This window comes from Drosophila takahashii, chromosome 2L (assembly GCF_030179915.1).
Source record: "Drosophila takahashii strain IR98-3 E-12201 chromosome 2L, DtakHiC1v2, whole genome shotgun sequence".
Classification (NCBI taxonomy): domain Eukaryota; kingdom Metazoa; phylum Arthropoda; class Insecta; order Diptera; family Drosophilidae; genus Drosophila; species Drosophila takahashii.
The window spans coordinates 1,582,782-1,607,181 of NC_091678.1; the positions used below are offsets into that span (position 1 = coordinate 1,582,782).

General features: G+C 36.7%; 1 protein-coding gene across 1 annotated transcript; it reads left to right on the forward strand.

Moving 5' to 3' along the window:
• Positions 1-935: 935 nt before the first annotated feature.
• On the forward strand, positions 936-2,605 carry Or24a (Odorant receptor 24a). Its single transcript, XM_017159585.2, has 5 exons — positions 936-1,456; positions 1,746-2,118; positions 2,180-2,278; positions 2,335-2,487; positions 2,555-2,605. The coding sequence occupies exons 1-5, from the start codon at positions 936-938 to the stop codon at positions 2,603-2,605; spliced, it is 1,197 nt and encodes a 398-aa protein (XP_017015074.1).
• The last annotated feature ends 21,795 nt before the right edge of the window (positions 2,606-24,400 follow it).

Genomic DNA, 24,400 nt, shown 5'->3' on the forward strand with positions numbered 1-24,400 from the left:
CTAAAATAATTTATCAAGGTGCTTGAGTTTTTAACATTTTAAACGTGTAGTTATAGTGACATTTTCTCACGGTGTAGTTAGCCGACAGGTAGGCGGGACATTCAACGCCATCGTTAGTCTCGCCCCTTTCCCCGACCCACTTTCCACTTTCCCGCAGAGCCAAATTTCCATTCAGCCATTCAAGCAGCAAGTCAGCCAGTCGGCCATCTAGCTAAATTAATTTATTGGCCTTCCTCGCAAAGACCAAATAGCTGCAGTTTGCATAATCATCGCACACACATTGCACACACTCTCACATCGAGTTGGCCAGCTTATAAAATATTTATTTAAACTGCAAGTTGCCGGGGCAACACTTGCTGAAGTCTGAATTGCAGATTGTTGAACCGTGTCCATATATCCTTTGATGGAGAGTCAATTTGTTTGACCACCGAACAGGGTTTTTGGACAGGAAACACAGTGTTTGATATTAGATCCCTGGAGGGGATATCTATATCTATGATATTGTGTTTAATAAGAAATACTTTCCAGTCCCTCTAAGCATTTCCCAATTCTAGCTATAAAATGCTAAATAAAACTAAATCAAAATTTAATAAACAATTTAATCCCCTTTATGTCTACGCCCATAGCAATGTGTTATACCTGCCAAACGCACATAAAATTCATGGAAAGGTCATTAAAAATCGTTTAACGAAAACTAAAGTTTAATTACGAGCACGCCCAATTTGCCACGCCCCTTTCCCCAAAAACGTTGCCTAATTGGGGGTTAACAATTTGTAAAACTTATCGAACTATGAGCAAGGACAACGCCCAGCTCATCAATTATGCTGCTCAGTGCTTTGTGTGTGCGTCTCAATATATATAGTTTCAAAGGGTATAAAAGGACGAGGGTCGAAGGATTATGGACTGAAAAGTGTTTGGTGTCCTTAGAGAGAAAGATGTTACCTCGCTTCCTGACCGCCTCGTATCCGATGGAAGGGCATTATTTTATGGTGCCAAAGTTCGCATTATCGCTGATTGGTTTCTATCCGGAACAGAAGCGAACTTTATTGGTGAAACTCTGGAGTTTCTTCAACTTCTTCATCCTTACCTACGGCTGTTATGCCGAGGCTTACTACGGCATTCACTATATACCGATAAATATAGCCACTGCATTGGATGCCCTTTGTCCGGTGGCCTCGAGCATTTTGTCGCTGGTCAAAATGGTTGCCATTTGGTGGTATCGGGATGAACTGAAGAGTCTGATCGAGCGGGTAAGGTTCCTCACAGAACAGCAGAGATCGAAGAGAAAGCTGGGCTACAAGATGCGGTTTTATACGCTGGCCACTCGATTGACCTTCCTGCTGTTGTGCTGCGGATTTTGCACGAGTACCTCGTACTCCGTCAGGCATTTAATGGATAATATCCTGAGGCGGGCGCATGGGAAGGATTGGATCTATGAAACTCCTTTTAAAATGATGTAAGTGGAAAAAAAAATAGAGTTTGTCCTTAAAAAAGATTATGTTGTAAAATATTATTAGTTAAAACTTAAATCTTATAAAAAAAAAATTCTTTAAAAAGTTGTTATTAAAACTGTAAGATATTTATGCAATTAAAAAAATGTTCCATTTTGGATTTTTGAAATATAAAATTATTATTGCATACTTTTACACACCTTTGAAAGTGATTTTAATCACCTGTTGATTTTTGTGAAACATGAATTAACTAAATCTGTAAGTAATTTCATAAATCAAAATTCTTTATTATAGATTTCCCGATCCTCTGTTGCGTCTGCCGCTATATCCCATCACCTATATTCTGGTGCATTGGCATGGTTATATCACAGTGGTTTGTTTTGTCGGTGCCGATGGTTTCTTCCTTGGATTTTGTTTATATTTTACTGTTTTATTACTCTGTCTGCGGGATGATGTTGGTGATTTATTAGAGGTGAATAATATCGAAAACAGTCCCTCCAAAGAGCAGGAAGCTCGGATAGTTCGGGAAATGGAGAAACTGGTGGATCGACACAACGAGGTGGCCGAACTTACCGAGAGATTATCGGGTGTTATGGTGGAAATAACACTGGCTCATTTTGTCACCTCCAGTTTGATTATTGGCACCAGTGTGGTGGATATTTTGTTGGTAAAAAAATTCTTTATTAACCATACGATTTATATTATTTTCAAATATTTTGTAACCTTAGTTTTCTGGCCTGGGAATCATTGTTTATGTGGTCTACACTTGTGCGGTGGGCGTGGAAATCTTTCTATATTGCCTAGGAGGCTCTCATATCATGGAAGCGGTATTTATTTTAAGGATTTCTATAAATATATCTAAAATACTTATTATATTCTGTAGTGTTCCGATCTAGCTCGCTCCACATTTGCCAGCCACTGGTATGGACACAGTGTTCGCGTCCAAAAGATGACACTTTTGATGGTTGCACGTGCTCAGCGAGTTCTCACTATAAAAATTCCTTTCTTTTCTCCATCTTTGGAAACACTAACCTCGGTTAGTTTTTGGGGAGATTTTATACCAAATATATAATACAATATTTTTTTGTGATTTTTCCTTTCAGATATTACGCTTTACGGGATCTTTAATTGCCTTGGCAAAGTCAGTCATATAAACAATGTCAAGGTTTTCTTACTCATTTCCTAAAATATTTATTAAATAAAAAAAATATAAATTTTTAATTTATAAAATAAGTCCAAAAAATATTTAAAAATATTTTAGCTAGAAATTTAAGCGAATATATATTTTTTTTATTTTTTGAAATAAGTTCAAGAGTTCAATTTTCGTTTCCTTTATTCATTTGCGACTTTCTCTGCACCTGATTTCGATCTACTGGCTTTATATTTCCTGTATTGTTTTTCCCCACTCTTTCTGACTGCGTGCGCGTTAATTCGTGTATCCTTTACAACAATTTCGGCTTTCTTTTCTTTTCATTTTCATTTTCCTTTGGCAGCACCTTTGACCCCTGATTGTTGTTGTCGAATTAAAGCTGCACTGTTGTTAAACATTTCCTTGGATGTCCTTCTGCTTTTCAGCTGCTCCTGCAAATTGCTTTCTTTGCCGTTGCTCATCACATTCCCCCCGTTCTACCCTCGTTTTGCCTTCCTGTTTGGCACTTTCCTCTTGGCCATTCCACTTGGCCATTTTCAGTTGCACGCTTTTCCAACTGCAGTTCATTTCCATACCTCGTGCACCGAACAAAATTGGAAATATGCAATTTAAACGCATTGTAAACGCAGTTTTCTTTTGGAAAACTTTTTTAAAAGATGTTTAAGATATTTCAAACAGTTATCTGTTTCTTACAAAATTTGAAATAGGAAAATATAAGTATAAACAAGAGAGAACGCTATAGTCGAGTGCCTCGACTATTAGATACCCGTTACTCAGCTAAACAACTTGATAGAAATATGCCTTCTTATATGTTTTTCGCCGTTCGATTTTTACCCAGGGATCTCTTTCTAGAAGAGGCTTTCTAGAACTTTCAATTCTGCATCACATCTTCCGTCCCTCTCTAGCGCAGGTTAATTCACTTGTGAAAAACGTATACGAGCAAAAAGAGACAAAATGCGCGCCCCATTTCAAATAATTTAAAATTTGCATTAACATAATGTGAATTAGAGTGACCACAGAAAAAAAGGCCGATTTTTTTGCAATGCCATTTCCTAGATGGCGCTAGTGTATATTGTATTGCGCCATCTACCGCCAGATATTGGTACTACTGGTCATGAAAGGCGGAAATGTAGGCGCTGGCCAGGTTTAAGCGTTTATTGGGTTTGTGGGCGATAGAGTGGGCGTGGCAATTTTTTACTTGGCCAATCGATAGGTATTGACGAAGCGAATACATATCAGTTACTATTTTCATAATAGCTTCAAAACTGTGGGCGTTAAAGGGGGCTTGTGGGCGTTAGAGGGGGCGTGGCACCTTTTTGAAACAAACTTGCGCTGCGTAGGAGCTCCTAGAATATTCATGCAAAATGCCAATCTTCTAGCTTTTATAGTTTCCGAGATCTCAGCGTTCATACAGACAGACAGACAGACAGACAGACAGACAGACAGACAGACAGACAGACAGACGGACAGACAGACGGACAGACGGACATGGCTAGATCGACTCGGCTAGTGATCCTGATCAAGAATATATATACTTTATGGGGTCGGAAACGCTTCCTTCTAGCTGTTACATACTTTTGCACGAATACAATATACCCTTTTACTCTACGAGTAACGGGTATAATAATTTTGCAAATTTATTATACTTTGAAATATAATTTATAATATGCTATACTGAATAATTATTTTATTTGAACCTCTGAAATTAAGTTTTATTTATATTTTTCATGTTAATATTTTTAAGGCCTATGGTTTTACAAAACGATGGAAGGGAGTAATAGTTTCTTTGAGTGTACACACCCACGCGCACCTTAATGACATCCGGTCTGCGTTTGTGTGGGTAGGGTACTTCATATTCTTGCCGCAGTTGTTGATTTCCCCCCTTCTTTCCCCATTTCCCCCGTTTGAAGACAACCTCTTCAATGAGTGGATGTTGTGTGTTTTTTGGGCTTCTTCTCGGCTGATTTTTGTGTTTTATTTTTCTGTCTGTTCTTTTTTATCTCGCCCATTGTTCATGCACAAATTCCTGCCATACTTTTGCCTCTTAATGTTGTAGTCCTTGAAATCCTTTACACGCACATGAGCGGGCCTATCTGCTGTCCCGTTCGCACCTCTCTAGCCGTCCCCCTCTGAATCTGTCTGTCTGCCCGTCTTTGTTTCTTTTGCCATTTGTTTGTTTATTTTCGCTGGCGCCTCCTTTTGTGAAAAGTGCTTTTGCTTGTAATGTGTTCGACGTCAGAGTTTGGAACCCCTTTTCCTTATTTTTTTGTATGCCAACTCTTGCATTATAACCCCAGCTTCTTGAGCCTCTCCATTTTCGCCAGCGAAAGATCTGTAGTTTTTCTTTTTTATTAAAGTAACTTGAATTTTATTATAATTTTTCCAAGTTTAGTCAAAAATATTTTTTAATTCGTAATTACTTTATACTTATTAAATATTTAAGAATAAATTTTTTAAAAAAAATATAAATATATTAAAGCTTAAATGGAAATTAATTGTTATGTGCAACAAAACTGAAAATAATAATGAAATAAAGTGCAAATGTTGGGTTTATTAGTTTTGTTATTTCTGAGATACGAATAATAACTACGATTTAATATTATTATATTATCCAATTTCATTCTGTAAAATACTTTTAGTAAAGTAAAATACATAAGTATTTTCAGTTGCATTTTCTGACCGAAGCTTCCTACCACTTGATGCTTTCTTCACTTATTTTTTGAGGTTCTGCTCTCTGTTCATTTTGCTTTTCTTGTGTTCCACATGATATTGCTAGCTGGCTTGTTGCTTGTTATTTTTATTTTCATTTCTTTTCCATTCAGTCAGAGCTCAGAACTTGTTTTCCCCCGCACCAAAAAGCGCCGCCCACAACCCCTTCGACCTTCCCTACTGCCCCACCCCCTTTTCCACCCAAACCTTGTTAATGTTGTTCGTTTTCACATTTTTATGTGCATTTTGTGTGTGTGTGCGGTGAACTCAACTCATACATCCGCATTTGCTACGCAATTTTTGCACTCAAGTTTACCTACTTTTTATGGTAAACACCCAAGGTTGCTTGTTTATTCTAGCAAAAATGTATTTAGGTGAGCTTAACTACATGTGGATAAGAGTGGAAATGGAAGTGGAAATGGTAGTGGAAAGGGGGGGGTTGGCTAAGGTCACCAACTGGGGGTCACATCCAAAGCATTACTCCAAAAAGGAGAAAGTTAAATAAATACTTCGGCGCTTTCTCTCGCTCTGGATTATCGCAAATATATTTCTGTTGGCCTTCAATAATTATTTTGCGGCTGGAAATTCGCTCGGCGGATTAAGGAAGCCAAATAGTTGGTTATGGAAAGCGTGTAAGCCATATTATAAATACATTAATACACATATATACAGAAATGGGTATGTGCGAGTGTGAATAATTAAATGTGACAAACATGCATAATGCAGTGACAAATAAAAAATTATAAAAATAACCATGCATTTCAATTGGAATATATAAATGCTCTTAAAAGTGTGGGTACTCAGACAGAAAACACAATTAATTGGGGTAAAGTTTTTAATTTGGTCATGTTTGGTTGGGTATATCTTTAATTTATTTTAAATTATAATATTTAATAATTTGAATTAAGTTTAAAGAATTAATTCTTCATAATACAAAAACTAAAACGATTTGGGAAATAAGGTCCTTAAACTTTGCCCCGTAACCTTGTGAACTTTGTTGCTGTTGTCAACGAGGGCGAAATAATTTTAAATGTAATTTTTACCTACACGACTAATTAAATTTCGAGTTTTATGCGCCCGACAGGCCAAGTGAAATGTACATAAAACGAGGAGCACCAGCGAATTAACAAAAACAAACACGAGTGTAACTGTAAAATGGTGACCCCAAACAAACGCAGCATTTTCCGAAGGGGCATTGGAAAATCCGGGGGAAAAGCATAGGGACTACGAGGGAATGCGCCAGCATCGCCACATGAGTGAAATTTTAAGCAGGCGCCAAAGTCTTTGGGCCATTTTCTCCGTTCAAGAGGACAAGACACGTTCGTCGGCGCAAAAACAAAAAAAATGAAAATATAGGCGGGGGTAGCGGCAAATCGCGAGTGAGGGGATGGGGATCCATTAAAATTCCGTTGGGGCATTGCAAAATAAATCCACTTGCAAGTGGTATAAAACAAAACAACAGCAGCAGCACTCAGTCGAAAAGGCGAAGAAAACGCCGCTGTGAAAGGGAGAAAAAGCATAAAACTCGTCATCGTCAGCGTTTTTTTCCTTCGGCGGCGTCAAATGCCAAACGCATGTGATTCCTGCAGTCCTAGAATTCCAAACACAACAAAAGTGAGCCTTCTAAAAATTTTGCACTCGAAGAAAAAATAAATTCAATTAAAATACAATTAAAAAATGTAAGTCCAAAAACTCTTTCTGTGTAAAATATTTTTTTAAACGATTAGCAAATAAAAGCAGAGCAATTAAAACCCTTATGCAGGTCCCTAGAAGTATGCAGCTGAAAAACCGAAAATATATTATTGCATACTTTTCGACACCTTTAATTATATACAGTCTTACTCTACAGTTTGCTCTCTATTTTTCATTACGTTTTATGCTTTCCACCTTTAAATACTTCTCTCAGTGCGCTTACACACACATATATAACCTCGCGCCTTCGTCCTTGTATGATATGTGAAATGGCAAACAAATATTTTTTTGATGTACGGCCTAAAAGTATGCATTGAAATTCAACACGCGGCAAGGGACACCAAAAAACGTTACCAGTATTGATTGGTGTGCTACAGAGGGGGTTTCGTGGGGGTTTTTACGAGGGGCTGGGGGATTTTAGGCATGTGGTATTTTGAAACTCTGGAAATTAGCACCAGATCCTTGTTGTTTAAAGCGCGACACGAGGCGGCATCAGGAAATTACAGATGCTGTAAAGTGGAATAAGTTGACGGGGGGATGGCAAGTCAAGTGAATTGAAATGGTAATGATACATGACAATGTCTCGCAGATAGGGACATGGGACATGGATATGGGAGGACTGGCAATCTTTCGCTTTTGATGTTGCGATGCTGCGGTGAATGTGCCATGGGATCGCTCTAAGTGCGGGGCATTTTCGCGGTTGTCTCATTTTTATTTCCTTACAAGTCGGTTTTTTATAAATGAACAGTTGTATTTGGTATCTAAATGTCATATGGCTACGGCTAGAAAAGAGGTTTGGGTGGTGAAAGCTTAGCAGTGTGAGTAGTTTTTTAAAACCTTTTTTTAGCTTTACCAATGAAGAGCTATTTTAATTAAATGATTTCTTATAACTTTCTCAAGAATTGTTTTGTTGTTTTTAATTATCATATTTTTATAAAATATTTGCAACTTTAAATAACCATGCTTTCTTTTCCTATCTCTTTTACTTTCTTGAGAACTTAGCTCTCCTTTTTTATCTGCCCATAAGAGTTGTCTGAAATGTTTTGCTCGCAGTTTTTATCACGCATACGCCTAGTTGAGCGCCTAAAGGACTGAGGCGCAATTAGAGACAACAAGCGACCGTCTACCCCTCTCTTTCGGCACCCGTCTCTTTCCCGGCGTTTTCCCTCACAGCAGCACATAATCTGCATACAAATGCGTTGATTTGCCTAATCGACGCCTATTTGTTTGGACCAAGAAAACAGCAAAAGAAACCCAAAAAAAAAAGAAGACACTGAATATTCTGGATGGCGAAAGTTTTGCCAAGGAAAAACAGGGTGGTGAGGGGGGTAATGGGGGCGGGGCAAGTAAGCCGACGTTTAATTTTTGGAAAGCGCGAGCGTGTTGCACGCATTAAAATTAAAAGCGAAGGCAAGCACGCCTCCATTTCCCCGCCCCCTAAGACTTCACTTCTCCTTCGTACGTGATGGTTTTTCCGGAAAATGCAGGGCGAGGGGTTGCGAAATGGGAACGGAAGTTGCCTTTGACTATGTTTTGCATTTGCATGCGAATGTTTTTTCATTGGCATTTTCATTTTCACTTTCGTGCGAGCACCACGCCCCCATCAACATAAAAACGGAGTGGGTAATCTTTTTATTTCCCTCATCTTTCTTTTTTAAACGTCAAAATCAATTGTCAACTAACACACGTAAGCTTTAGAGTTTTCGCCATCCTTTTTTCATTTTGCAAGATTTTGCGGAGCAACTCTTTGTCTGAGCTCCTCAGCTTCCGCGGCTAAACGCCGCTTGGGGAGCCATTTTCATTTGCTGCCCTGGCATTTGCGCATTTCCGTTTCCGGCCACTGGTTCGCTCACTTCCGCCGCAAGGCTCAGATCCTGGTAGATCTCGAATTTGTTGCCACAAGATTATGGCTGCGACTCGAGGCGGTAATTACTGTATTACAAATGTGGGCGGGAATGATAAATTTGCGGAAGGAACGCCGATTGAGGCGGCGATTGAGGAGGCGTAAATCGGTGAAAATATTTTGACAGGTTCTGTTTCAGATTAAGTAATAAAGTACTATTTGTTATGTTTATGACAGGAATTTAAAATTTAAGTAATGATTTTATTGATTATTTGGGATTTTCCTAATAATTTTATCATTTATCTTAAATTTCCCTCTACAATCATATTTGTTAAATAATATTATTTTGAATTTTACTATCTGTAGTTATAAAAATTAAAATATATTTTATTTTATCAAACTTTTTTGTAAAGATTTTTTTCTATTTGGTAAATTTATTTTATTCCTTAAGTCGTTTTGAAAACATGAATAATTATGTTATTTAATTAATTAATTATATTTTAAAGCAAACTCATCTGAAGAATCCATCCAAGAAGAGTTTTAAATATCTTTTCTTTCAATGACGTACTTTATTTTTTAAATAAATTTTATTAAGGTGATCTATCTATACAAATTTTATTTCATCTTTAACCATAATAATATGTTGAGAATTTCCCCACCAAATGTGTGCTAAATCATAAATTGGAGCTCACTTCCCTCGGCATTTGCTATCCAATTCCGCCATATCCTGTCATATACACAGCCGATAATCGAATTCGACTTTTCAACACCCCAGCGAATTATGGAGCCCCCAAAAGGGAGAAAGCACCGACGCGACACGGGGGAGGGAATGGGAAAATGAAAGCGAGCAATTTATTGGCTCCGAAATGGAGGAAAACCCTTCCGGGGGTGGGGATGAAAATCAGCTCAGCAGCTCAGCAATTGCAATTAAAACATGCACATGGCATTAATTTAGAGGATGCGACACCTGAGGGCAGCTCACTCGAACATAAATCCCCCAGAGAATCCGGTGCGGGGGAAGCGGACGAGTGGTCAGCTAACCAAAAATGGCCACGACACGATGGCTGAAGCGATAATTTGCAATTATGTGGGGAGGCTGCCACCTAAAAAAAGGAGAAGGGGAGTGGAAAAACAACAAGTGGAAAAGTGGTTTAAATAAATTGCAGCAGAGCAGAGATCACAGCGGTAGGGGGTGGTAAAAAAAAGAGGGATTGCAAGTGCACTGGGGAAAGTGTAGAGCAGTTAAGCTGGTTCTTAAAGAATTAATAAAATAAATTGAAATTAAATATGAATAAAAGATTACCCATTTAATAGATTAAAATGATTATTTTCTACTTAAATGTTATTATTTTCAAGACATTTATAAAAATAAAATAAATATTAATATTTAGGGGAGTGTAGGGTAAGGTGACGAACGATTCGTTTTTTGAATGTAACTTTTGTAAAAATCAATATTTTTCAAAAGTGTAAACGCAGAAAGTTGCTTACATCTACTGAGCATATCCCTGTAAAATTCGAAATTTGAAATTCCAATGCAGCTAAATCCCACAGCGTTTGGCGTGAACCCTACTTTTTTTGCACTTTCAAAAGTTGTAGGGTAATGTGACGAACGATTTGTTCTTTAATGTAACTTCTCCAAAAATCAATATTTTTTAAAAGTGTAAAAGCAGAAAGTTGCTTACATTTACTGAGCATATTTCTAAAAAAATTTGGATTCGAAATTTCAACGTAGCCAAATCCCACAGCGTTTGGTGTAAACCATCCTTTTTACAAACAAAAAAATACATTTTTTTATATATTATTTACGGAAAGGTTATTTTCGATACGGAAAAGAAAAAAGTAATAAGATAATACCCAAACTTACAAAAAAAAAAATAGTCAACGTGCAAATTTTTTTTTTAAATTAAATTAAACTGACTTCACTATTAAAAACAACAATAAAACTGCAGCAGTAAATGTTATCTGGTATTATTATATTTTTTTACAAATAATCAACGATAACAGTTAAAATTCTTAAATAAAAAATGTTCGTCACAATACCCTACAAAAAGTTCGTCACGATACCCTACAAGGTAGACTTGGAGCAAAAACGGTGTCACTCTCAAACGGCGCAAAAGAAAAAAACGCGAGGTACCAAAAACTGTTGATAAAGATCTCATGTATACGTGCATATATTTGCCTGATTTTATTTTCCACTCATCTTTGCTCTGGCACTGCTGAAACACAAGTAAATTGAATGGGTTTGCTAGTTTGCGCACCACATTTTTAGCGAAAATTACCTCACGAACAAATTACGGGACTTCTTATTAATATTACTGTAAATACATTGTCGACACTATAAGGGGAGACGACTACATTTATTTGGAATTTTTGTCGTGACGTCATATATGAGATTCGACGAGTTCGTCACATTACCCTACTCGTCAAATTACCCTACACTCCCCTACTTAAAAAAAATACAAATACTTCCTAATCAAATTTTTTTTGGAGTCTTCAAAATTATTACGCATACGCAATGTTGTCCATGCTGTAGAAATTATTCAGCATTTCTAGAAAGTAAAGACTCAAAAAATAATGTTTTTTCCATGATATTTGAACCAAAAGTTTCTAAGAAATTTATTTATGAAAACTTTTTGATTTTGTAACTTTGAAGGATACTGATTTTCTTTCAGTGTTTTTTGCGGCTAGCATGTGCAGTGTTTCGTTGCTGTTGTTGCATCGTTTGCGGCCTGTTGGCAGCCAACAAATCTCTTTTGGCGTGGTCCACGTCCTCGGTCCTCGGTTCCCGGTTCCCGCTGCTGATCCTGCCCTCTGGGACCCTTGTCCTGTGGCTCCTTCAGTTTCTGGGCCCGGTCTTCATGGGTGACCTCTTGGTCTTTTGCCTCTTTAACCGGTTTGGCCGTTGCCGCCGCCATTACGTTAAATATTTTATGAACCATTAAAAGTTTTCTGCAAATTTTATGGCCATATGCAAAGCGGCCATAAAACACACACATATAAAAATAAAAACGCAAAAAAAGGACAGCGAAGGAAGTGATGTTGTTTTTTTTTCTGTCGGATGAAGCGGCAAGCTGGCGGCTGCCACGCCCCCCTGCCTGGACCATTTGCGCCCCTTTTTCGAAGCGTGTTAGTATGTCACGACTTGTGCAAATGACTGGGCCATCAGAGAGTGCCAAAGGAGCTCATAAAATATCCCCGTCATGCGACTCCAGCACTTTCAATTTGACAACAAAGCGCCGCCAAAAGCGCAAAGCAAAAAAAAGACGAGGAAAGAAGGAAAATATTTCAGTCTGCTGCCAAAAGCGAGAAAAAAACGAGGCAAAAAATTATTGCGGAAGCTGTCGATGCCATTGTGACATTGTCAAAGGCAATAACGCATCCACAAACAGTCATCTCAACAATGGCTGAGATGGCCCACAAAACAGCAAGAATTCGCTTTAAAATTGTAATTTTCTAGAGAAAATAAGGTCGATAATGTGCGAAAACAATTGCGAGAAATTTTACAAAAATACCAATAAAATATTTAAAGTGCTTCGAATTATTTATATTTATTGTTTCAATAACCATGAAATACAATCCATTTGTCCCTAAGTAAATTTTTATGTGAAGACAGACCATTTAATTGATGACCTTTAAGTTTTTAAAAATGTCAGCTTTAATGACTGTGAAATGAAACCAATTAGAGTAACAAATCCCTTATTTGTAAAGTGACATTTCAAAGGGAAAAGATTTGACATTTAAAGGGAATAAGACTTGACATTTTAAAGGAAAGTGTGGGTTTCAAAGTAATTGGATTTCCAGATTTATCTATTGTAATTATTAATTTATTTGTCAATTTAAAAATATATTTAAAAAATATAATCCAATTAAAAATTTTTGCTTAAGAATTTAATTAATGCCACGAGGCATTTCTCAAAATGAATATTTTAGTAATCCGTTAAGCTATGCCAACTTGCAAGGCAAACTTCCTGGCAACCTATATATGTATATATGTATACACACACCTTTAAGCCACCCCAAAATATTACCAAATTGTTCCCCAAGGCAATTAACATTTTGCAGGTCCTTGTGAAATGACGAAAATTTAATTTGGGCATTTTTAATGCACTGCTTCTTTGTTACTTTCCTCGGCTTTCTCGCAAAACTTACTTATTTAAGTTTAGAGAAGCACTTGCAATATTTAATTTTCAAATCCATTGCATTGGGAATTCAAGACTTTTGTTTAATAATCATAATAATGGAAACAACTGTGACAACGATGACACGATTTGCAAGTAAAAGTTGCCTTTGGCCCGGGCAAACAAATCAAAGTCTGGATTCTAGGACAGGTGTCTGTGTGAATGTGTGTCTATGTCTGTCTGTCCTGGCTACGTGTGTGCTATGTGCGCGGGTGTGTATGTGTGTGTGGCACACATGCATAGAAGAGTGTTACAAGGCCACTGACTGACAGTAACATCGGCCACAACAACAACAACCAGCAGCTGGCAGTAAACTTTAAAGCTGTGAGAAACTTTTAATTAACAAAATTAATGTTATGGCAACGGCAGAAGAAACACCGTGGGAAGTGGTTTGATTGAAACTAAGATTATTTTTAACAGGGGATTAGGTCATCTATAAATGTAGTAATGCAAATACAGCTTCCTAAAAAAATAAAATACAATTTACTAGATAATAAAGACCTAATTAAATCTATGTAAGGTCTGAAATCTTTTAAAAAGGTGTCTAAAAGTAGACTGAATTTTTTTTGCAAAATATTAGTTTCTGTTTTTCACAGCATGTTTTCAAAAATTGTTTGAAAATGTTTCACAACAAAATAAGTATTTTTTTATTAATATTATTGTTTTTTGCTGTGCATACGTTAAAAATGCGCCATCAGCAACACGTGCAACATGCCCCAACATATACACATGCATTTATGCCATGCACACACCCACATAGGCAGCTGTGAATGTTTATGCATGAATATCGACTATAGCGAAAGAAATTCGCGACTTGCTGCTGCTTGTTGCCTATGCTCATTAAAAACGCCCAAAAGCAACAGCAATAACAACAACTTAAAGTACAACAACAACAACAAAATGCAACTGTGGCGTTTCCAGCAACAAGAAGAACAAGAACAACTGCAACGGCAGCGAACAACTTCAACGTCGACACACGCTGCGTATGCGTAATTTCTATGCATTTTCCTACCATTTTTATTTTAGTTTTTTTTCCCCCTTTTTCGCTCAGCTGCTGCAACTGCGGGATGTTAATGAGAGGGGCGATGGTTGGCTGCTAAGGGGGGCGTGGCACACAATAAGCAACTGAATATTGTGCGTATGCTGCTCATTTATTTTCCTCACCATCTGCTGACACTGAGATGGATGCAAAAAAAAATGTATATCCATATTAGAGCAAGGAGAAATGAGAAAATCGCTGACTACACTGAGATAATGTGTCAAAAAAATAATATAGTTTTTTAAATTGTGAAGGCTGGTTACAAAATCAGAAACACTTTTAAATATGCAAATATTTATTTTATTGGCAGATACATTTATTTCTTGTATTATTTAGAAATAAAGGAGTTCTAGGAAATTCGATAGAAAGAAATGAAATTAATATGGCAAAAAGGTATTTAAATTATGCTTTCTTAAATTAAATGAATTTTCCTAGCATTCGAATTACTTTACTTATACTTTTAACAACGGTTTTTCCATACATTCTCAATACACAAGTTTTCCCCGAAGATGTGTACTTGGCCGGCTTAAAATTGCTGGCAATTTTCTGGCAATTTCACATGGCCGCAAGACAAAGAGGCTGGAATGAAATGAAAATGATAATTTCATTAAGCCTTTCAGCTTGAGTTCGTTGGGGATAAGTGTGAGCAACTTGCAGAACTGCTGCCATTTATACTTATGTGGATGGGTATCGGTATGTATCTGACTGGTATTTATGTGCGCCTGATTGTGGCTTCACCTGCCCTGCCACACACAGATACTCACGCACACTTAATGCGCATTTAACATCAGTGAGCATCGTTGTAACGGCATTGTAAATGTAAATTTAAAACACAGAGCATTAATTATGCAATGAACGGGTCCACACGGAGGAAAAGTATCGAGTAGTTTTTGGGAGATATTTTAAATTGGGTTAGTTAAAGTATAATCGTTTTAATTTAAAAACCTACTTAAGTAGTAACATTCATATTCTATTTGTCTTCTATTTAAGAATTGTTTTTTATCTTCGATTTAAGTAAATTAAACTTGAAACTTATTTCTTCTCAATTAAAAGTGATTTAAATTATTTAAATTTAAAACAATATTTAGTCTTACCTAGTTTTAGCCTCATTCGCAGTTTTTTCGCAGTGTACTCTTAAATAGGATTTACAATTTATTATATATACGTATATAAAATATCCATAGAATCTGTGGATAACATTTCAATTAAGTTGCAACTTCGGTTTAAAGATCAAGTCTCGCTTGGCATTAAGTATACGCCAAGAGGGCTGTGGCAAATGTATATGTATACAAATAAGTATGTTGATTGTTTTTAACAGGCAGCAGCGGCCACAATTTTGCCTCCCCATTTTTTTTCGCTGTGCTGTTTTTTCTTTTTTTTTGAGATCTCCCCAACAGCTGTCGCATTAACCAATGTCCATTTTGTAGCCCGTCGGCCATTGTACTTCATTTTCCAACGTCCAAAGCTCCCCGTCTCCTTCACTCCGGCTCTAGCCGTCTCTCTCTTTGGCTCTGTCGCGACGTCGTCGTCTGCCTGTTATTAAAATACATAAATAATAAGCGGCATGTCAGCGGCGGCTTTTGTTGCTATATAGTGTATTGTTATGACTCTGGCAGAGGCACTTAAGCGGTCGCATCCTGCAATCGAGAATCCGGCGCTCGCCTTTCTCCGCGGCGCTTTTCCACCGCCTTTAAAAGGCACGCAAATTAGCCATAGATGGAGAGCCACATTATCTTGATGGCCGTCTATGGAAGTAAGCATTATTTTATTGGCAGTTAAAAAATTAATTGAACTAAAAAGGAACTTTTTCTTCTGTGATTTTCGGGGAAACTTAAATGGTTTAAATGGATTGGTACTTGGATGCGGAATAATTTTATTTTGATTGTAAAGAATATTATTAAACCGGCTCAACATCCCATACTATTAAAAAAGTAACTATTTTTAAAAAAGTCGGATTATAAGTGTAATATTAAAAAAAAAATTCGCTTTTTAAAATCACTTATTAAGGAGTCTAAAAGTATGCAGCGAAAAAATCGTCTCATTTCGGAATGAAGGTTAAATCAAATTGTAGCATACTTTTAAACACCTTTATAAAAAAAAATTAAACATCAAAACATTGCACTGCAAAAATGAGCTATAAAAAGTAGATTTTAAAAGGTACGTATTCTGTTTTTAATCCGTTTCGATTGACGAGAACTTGCCAATTAAGCAACTGGATTGCGCCACAAGCTATCTGCCCCATTCAAAAAACCACAGAAAAATGGTTTCCAATAATTAAGAGAAAAAAACTCAGCTAGGGTCCTCGGAAATAATATTTAGCACCTCTCAGCTCGCACTTGTTTTTTCACGCACTTCCATTATATTCATTTACATTTTTGTAAAACCAGTCGCGCACAGCGTGTATATTTTCATTCTATATTTTTTCATCAAATATTTTTATTTATCCAAGCTTGAGTTTCAATTTTTGCCCCATATACCATACCGGGCATACCAGAGTTTTTTCGATCCCTTATAACTAGCATATTAAGCCCGCGATTGCAATATGTAATTCATATGGATACTGAAATCGGTAAACAAAAAACCTGCAAATTATTTAAATTGCATTGTTTTTTCGCTTTTGGTTCAAGTAAGAAATCAATTCGATGGAAACTCGATGTTGCTTGCTTTTTATATTTTAAATTATCCTGTTTTTAAGGAATTTTGCTTTCTATTTAGTAGAATTATCCAAAGAATTCTTTTAAGTTTAAACTAATCTAAATACAAATTAAATTATAACCAATAGCCAAAATTAACTAAACTGTGTTGGCCATCTTGAGACTCATTTTCAATACTTTGCCTTCCATTTGATGACCTCATTTGGCCAAGGTCGAGAAAGTTGACTAAAGACTTCTACGCACCGTGAAATTTCTGGTTTTTGCTCGATTTTGGCACATAATCGACATGTACATCAAATTTATGTTTTTCTTATTTCTTGTATAAAATGGAGCAGAGCCCAAGGTCTTTCGACTAGCAAACTAAAAAGTGGGGAGGAGGAACTGGAGTGGGTGGCTAGAGTGGATGGGTGTGTGTGTGACGATGAGGGCGAATCAACTCTTGGCCATAACATTTAAAGTCAAATTACGGCAAATGGTCGCAAAGTGTGTGATTTAAATGCACTTGTGCGACACTTTAAGACGCTCAATTGCTCGCTTTATTGTGAGGTCATAAAAAAGCAGAGCCCCTCGGATCCTTGCCCCTCGGAATTTCCACACACCCCCTGACGCCCCCCGCCCCCTGCGCACGATTTCCCGGATTTTCCGGGGCGAAAAAGCCGAGCAATTGTCGCTTGAGTCACGTTTGTCACATAAACTCGGCGCTTGGCTGCTGGCGGTCAAACTGAACAAGTGAAAAACTATTATTATTTGGTGGCATGCTTTTAGACAGCCACCAAACCGCCGAGTTTTCCACTTTTCCCACCCACTTTCCTCCCCCAACCACACAACCCTTGGAAAATGGTTCGTTCTGTTCGTAAATCCATCAGCTTTATGTTTTTTCCTTCGGTTGAAATTTTATGTGCTGGTTTTCGGATTTCAGCTTTTCCTTTGACGAAACTGCACTTTTTTCGGCCTTTCTTCGTCAGCAGAAAAAATTAATTTCACTTTTGCGGACCATCGGAATTTTTGGCAGGGATCAATGTAAAGCCATATAATTTTGGGGGGTCAAAAATATAAAACCATTCAATTTGAGCAAAGCGGAGCATTAAGTTTAACGTATATCTTAGTAAAGTTATTAAAAATTGGAGGAAGCCTAAAATTGAGATTTCAAAGTCTTTAAGTCTTTATTATAGCAAACCGTAAATTAAAAGAGGTTGTGTATAAACTTGCTAGACAATCTTGTTGGTATTTTACCGTTGTATACTGATTATAGAATTTGATTTAGTTTTTAAATTACTCAAAATAATCTTATTGAGACATATTTGGTTAAAATTGGTTTATAATTAGTTTAAAAGCGGTTTATTATTGAAGGTCGTCACCTACTTATGATAAGATAACTCGTCGGAACATTTTCTAACATTATCAATACCGATTTTTGAACAAAATTTGTTGATTTAGAATACATTAAGTGAATAGCTTGCTCTCTCAAAATTTATTAAAATGATAAGGGCTTATCACTACCTAGAACCGCTTTTCTAGATTGCTATATAATTTGATTCACTACATTCTTATCACAAAATTTGTATTTAATCTATGTTAGACCCTCTCTTTAACATTTATGATAAAGGATTTATGATAACGATTTATAGTGATGATTTATAATCACAGTTGTAATAAATCATTTTAGTATCGATTAATTAATTTATTAGATTAAGATAAACATAGTTATTTGGCTATTGTTAGTACTCCTAAAACTATATACTTAAAAAGAGCTTTATATACTTAAAAGCCGAAATATTACAACTTTCTAAAAATGATTTAGGCAATCTAATATTTTAAAGCTCGCGGTTTACAATTATTCTACGAAGATCAAAATATACCGTATAAAGAAAAGATCATGAGAGTATTTTAAGGCTAAGTGCGGGCTGAGTATATTTCAACAGTCAAGCTGTGGTCATACTCATCAGCTGTCTTATGTTGTGCTGGAAATAAATCAAAGTACCTTTAAAAATGGGGAGCCGTTCTACATACATTTGTGGTCAGAACTTTGACTTTGCGGGCTTTATTCCGCTAGTTCGAGAAGTTTACTTTATTATGGAGAGGGAGGACTATCTTCTACCAAGGAGGTTACCCATCTGCGTGTTTCAGCATGCGATGACTGAAGCCCTGACGGCCCACATGATTCAAGAGGCAAGGTTTGGAGTTCCTCGCCTCCAATCGATTGGTATGCATGTTCCATTTTCTGATATGACAATCCCGTATCCGATCTATGAATATATCATTGGGATCGGTGCCAACATGACGCCCGGTGGTCAAAAAGTTCACTGGAATTATCCGGATGCAGCTGTTCCGCAGCAGACTATCGAGGGACCCAATCCCTGCCGATCTGGATCGTTTGGAATACCCACGGCGGCAAATCATAACGCCTATGAGTGCTACATATCCCCATATATAACATCCGAGCTTGTGAAGCGACAAGCCAAGGTCACCAAGGACACCAAGAACTTTGATTGGGATCCATTTCCAAAGGGATGGTTGCCCGAGGATTGCAAGGTCAACGGAAATCTATTGGGATATGGACGATTGGAAACCTTTCGATATGAAACTGCAGATGCATGTTCACAGTGTGATTTTGCTGATAATAACGGGGTAACCGGACTTCTTTGCCACAGTGCTAATGCCATAAGTTTATCCTCTTCAACTGTCGGTAGTCTTAAGACCATTAGGTCCGTACAAATGAAGTTTAATACTAGGAACATAAGCAACAAAAATAATGCTGCCTTCATAATTTCGGAATTCTGCGATAGCGAAGGAAAGGAAAAAGTGTTGTGGGATCAACCTTCCACGAAATATTCCCCATTCTCATTTAACGAGAATGCCCATAACAGAAGTGATCGCTTTGCCTACAAACGTCGAAGGAATAAGGAGGCGCCAGGAGCATTTGCATTATGCAACGGAAATTTATTGGATGGTTGGTTGGATACCATCAATGACAACTTCGAATGCACTGGATCGTTTGGCCTGCAGCGGTCGTATATGGATAGAAAAAGTCTCAGGGAGGATAATCACATGGCGGTATCCAGTTAGAGTTCCATCAATTCTTGGCTTCGAAAAACCTTCTTAACAAAGCAATCAAGGAGTTATGCAAATTATCAGTAAATTTAGTATACAAATTTGTAAGACATATTAAAAATATTTGAATATCTTAAAAAAGCTTTGTAAGCTAATTCTAAAAAAACAAGAAACAAATGAAAAGAAAAAAACAAAATTTTGAAATAGATTTAATTTTTACATCCAAATGTCAAGTTACACCTCGAACATATTGTGAAATTTTGTTTCTGTAATAACCGTTAGGTCTCTTACAAACAACTTAATATTCTATTTACCAGAAATTTATAAATTCATTTGTAAAATATTGGTATTAAAACAACAAGAAACAAAACCTTTTATCTACTATCAAATAACAGCTAAAAACGTTTATTAAACATTTAAAAATGTTATATTCTAAATAAATATTTCAAGAATCTGTTTAAATAAACAACCATTTTTTTCGTAATGAGTTTTAAATCTAATTTCCAAAAATTCATAATTTTATGGATCTGGACCTGTCAGTTTGTAATTTATGCGCAGGGCTTAGAAAAAATGGCAATGGAAGCTTAAGCCGTTTACATAATTTATTGACCGTGCTGCTGCTGATGATGTACCTGAACCCCTCAAAGTAAATAATAATCCACCCAGAGGAGGGTTCCGAGAAACTCGAGGGCCAAAGGTTGGCGACCGTGGGACGAAAATGTAGGTGAGCGCGCGATACCAGGCGTTAATTGACAGTAATTTTATTAGGTAAATGAAGCGCCGCTGCGAGAAATATAAAGCGGATCCGGCGCTTAACAAACTCGTAAATATTTAACAAATTATGCGATTTTAATGAGCTGGAAAAGTGCAAATCACTGGCGGCTTTTCCCGCCAGTTGGGAAATGAATATGGTGGCAATATATAACCGCCTGTACAATATACATATTAATTGAAATGCGGCAGCGGTTGAAATCAATTCAATGTCGCAGAGTGCGGAGTGGCATAATGGATGGAAACAATCAGAGAAGAAGTGGTAAACCCACTCGACACTTTGCAGCATCCAATTAAGAGATACCCACTGTTCTGAGCCACAAAACAAAATAGTAGAGCAGGCCAAAACACCTCAACGAAAGTCAGTTTGTGGCTAAAGAGGCCTATGCCTTTGGGAAAAGTTTATATGTTTTAGATTAAGATAGGATCCAGTTAGGAAAATTGAAGAAAAACAGAGGACTCACCATTTGTTATTTAATATATTTTCTAGTAATATTTAAAAATATATATTTATTTTATTATTTCAAAAGTTGTATTTAAAATATTTTATAGTAATAATTATAAATAAATGTATTTTATTTTTTTAACAAGGAATTTTAATATGGTTTTATTTTATATTTGTATTTGTATTTTATTATTAAATGCCATCCTAACGCTACAAGTTTGGAACTTTTAAATGAATGCGGTAGTCAAAAAGAGGTGCAAATATTTAAAATAGTAATTAAAAATATTATATATTAAATATATTTATTTTTTCATACACCATTAATTATTTCATACTTTTATTAAATTTTTACTGCTATGTGATATCCTAAGAGGACTCCTCTCGAAGTGGGTGAATCTCGAGGACCCATCCCCCGGAAAAGTTGGCCAACAAGTTTTTCGGGCGCGGTGACAGCGATTGCCAGTCCCAATTGTTGTCAGACATTTTCATGCGAGCTCATAACATTTTATGCACAAAATAAATTTGCATGTTGCACTTTTGAATAATCGCACGCCGCTGACAAACAACTGGCTGCCAAAATCGTTCGCCTGGAAATGTGAACCCCCATCCCCTCCTTCACCCGACAACACACCAATCTGCTCCCTTAACCCCTTGACCCTCGTGGAAAATCCAGAGAAAGGAGTTTTTCTGGCCAGCCGCCAGTTGGCAAAAAAAAGAGCGGCTTTGGGAAGAAAGGAGTTTGTGCACGGCGAAGAAAATCAGTAGATCAATACAAATATAAACCATTTGGAAAACAATTATTTAGAATTTAAAAAAAAGAGAAAAATTTGTTGATAGAATTTTAATTAGAGTTACAATTTCATTAATTGCTGAATTCTACTTTACAAGTTTTTTAGTTCTTTGAATATAACTACAAAAATATATAAATAATCTTTTACCATTAGTCATTATTCAAAATGATTGATAGATTTGTAATAAATGTTTATACCCGTTACTCGTAGAGAAAAAGGGTATATTGTATCAAATAAAAACACCTCTTAACGAGGTAAAAAACTAGTGACGATCGCACCTTCAACATACAAAAGTTCTGATATCAACATTTGTGACGAAAAATTATTACACTCTTCATTAAATAGACTTCCTAATATTTTCTCATTCGGCCCGCCCTAGCAAACTATTCCAGCCTTTTTCCCTTCACAGGCATTTTCTATTGCAGCGTGCCGAATAAGAAAATATTAGAAAGTCTATTTAATGAAGAGTGTAATAATTTTTCGTCACAAATGTTGATATCAGAACTTTTGTATGTTGAAGGTGCGATCGTCACTAGTTTTTTACCTCGTTAAGAGGTGTTTTTATTTGATATCAGAAGTTTTTGTTTGTTTACATTTGCTCTCATAGGAGCTAATATATACATTTAAATTAAAATTGGTCAATCATAATTTGTAAGCCATTGTATTTAAACAAATTAAGTTAAAAAGGCGTTTAAGTATTTCAAAATACCTTTTAAACGAGGTATAGCACATGTCGGTACCTTTAGTAGTGTAGAACTTACAAACTAACGAAATTTAGCTATTTTTAGCTTTTTCCCGCTAAAGTAGCGGCTTTTTCCAAAAGTCGTAGAACAAAAGATTCCTATATGGAACTCTTAAGTGCAAATTTACTGATTCCATGACCCTAAAATACAGTTCGGATACCCTCCCACAAAATTCAATACTCAGGGAGCGTTAATTGTTCGAGCTGGCAACAGTGGCTATTTTCGTATAAAAATAACTTTTAAACGTGACTTTTTACAGTAATGTGTTATATACCAAAATTTAAGGAATCTCAAGGGCTATACAGTTTAAGGTTTTAAAGAAAATCGTTAGAGCCGTTTTTGAGAAAAATAAAAAAAAGCTAAAAAAAAAGTTTTAAAAAATTGTCTTTTGTTCATATTTTTTTAACTATTACATTTACACAAATTGCATATAGAAGACGTTTATAGCATTTCAAAATACCTTTCAAACGAGATGCAGCACAAGTCTGTAGCTTTAGTAGTATAGAAGTTACGGCTTTCCAAATTTTAGCTATTTATAGCTGTTTTCCCGCTAAACTAGCGAGTTTTTCCAAAAGTGGTAGAAGAAAAGTTTTTTATATCGATGTGATGAACGTCATATCAAATTTTCAAAACTTAAAAAACATGTTTTGGACAAACTGACAAACTGACAAACTGACAAACTGACAAACTGACAAACTGACAAACAGAATTAAATTTTCATTTTGGGAAGACGAAGAAAATCTTATTTTGGCTATAACTTTTGAACGGAGCGTCGGATTTTGACAAATGACCCCTCATTCGACGGGTATTTTCAAAAGGAATACAACTAAAATATTGCGAGGGGGCAATTATCCCCACCGGCCCCAACAGCTCCAAACTTCGAAATTTTCACTTTTTCAATTTCACCGCTCTCTCTCCCAAGCCAATTGATTTTCTTAGAGTCTTGGTATGCAATCCTGTTAGTTTTCGCAATACCTTTCGATAGGTGTATCATTCATTATGATCGGACCATCACAGTAGATTTTCATTTCTTCGTGTATATATAGTAGTCGCCTTCGCACACTCTCCTGGTGCGCTTCGTCACTATTGTATTCGTGCAAAGTATGTAACAGCTAGAAAGAAGCGTTTCCGAGTCGATCTAGCCATGTCCGTCTGTCCGTCTGTCTGTCTGTCCGTCCGTATGAACGCTGAGATCTCGGAAACTACAAAAGGTAGAAGGTTGAGATTTTCCACACAAATTTTTTGGCCTCCTACGCAGCGCCAGTTTTTTCAGCCAAGCGCCACGCCCCTTCTAACGCCCACAATCGCCCACTAACGATTTTAAAAAGTCTCTTGCGCCCACATCTTTATAGATTTCCGAGAAGTATAAATGCATTTTTCAAATCGGTCCATTCATTAAAAAGTTATACGCAATCAAAATTGCTTATATATATATCTCCCTCGCACTCCCTTTAGCTGAGCTACGTTTATTAGATAGTCGGGACACCAACCCGATTACAGCGTTCGCACTCCCTTTAGCTGAGTGACGGGTATTAGATAGTCGGGACACCAACCCGACTATAGCGTTCTCTCTTGTTTTTTATTTATTATCATTTTTTCTTTGTTTATCTTTGTTTTTAACTGATATTTTTCCCTGTGTACAGTTGGTTTAGGAGTAGTATCTCTTCGCCAGAAGCGGCTAAACCAGACACGTAAATTCAGGACAGACAACGACAACGACAGCAACAACGAAAAAGACAACGATGAGGACAACATCCTGGCATGAATGAAATCGAGCCGAGGCGGCAGCAGCCCCAAATGAAATGCCATTAATTTGGCAAATGAATGCGGTTGCGTTGGTTGTTTGACTAACTGACTGAGTGACTGACTGACTGAGTGACTGA

What these genes read in the sequence shown, in the direction of transcription:
- Or24a (XM_017159585.2), top strand. Translation starts at nt 936, where the DNA reads ATGTTACCTCGCTTCCTGACCGCCTCGTATCCGATGGAAGGGCATTAT. An exon ending in GCTCTCATATCATGGAAGCG is followed by an intron (nt 2,279 to 2,334) that starts GTATTTATTTTA and finishes TATATTCTGTAG; the next exon opens with TGTTCCGATCTAGCTCGCTC. An exon ending in CTTTGGAAACACTAACCTCG is followed by an intron (nt 2,488 to 2,554) that starts GTTAGTTTTTGG and finishes TTTTCCTTTCAG; the next exon opens with ATATTACGCTTTACGGGATC.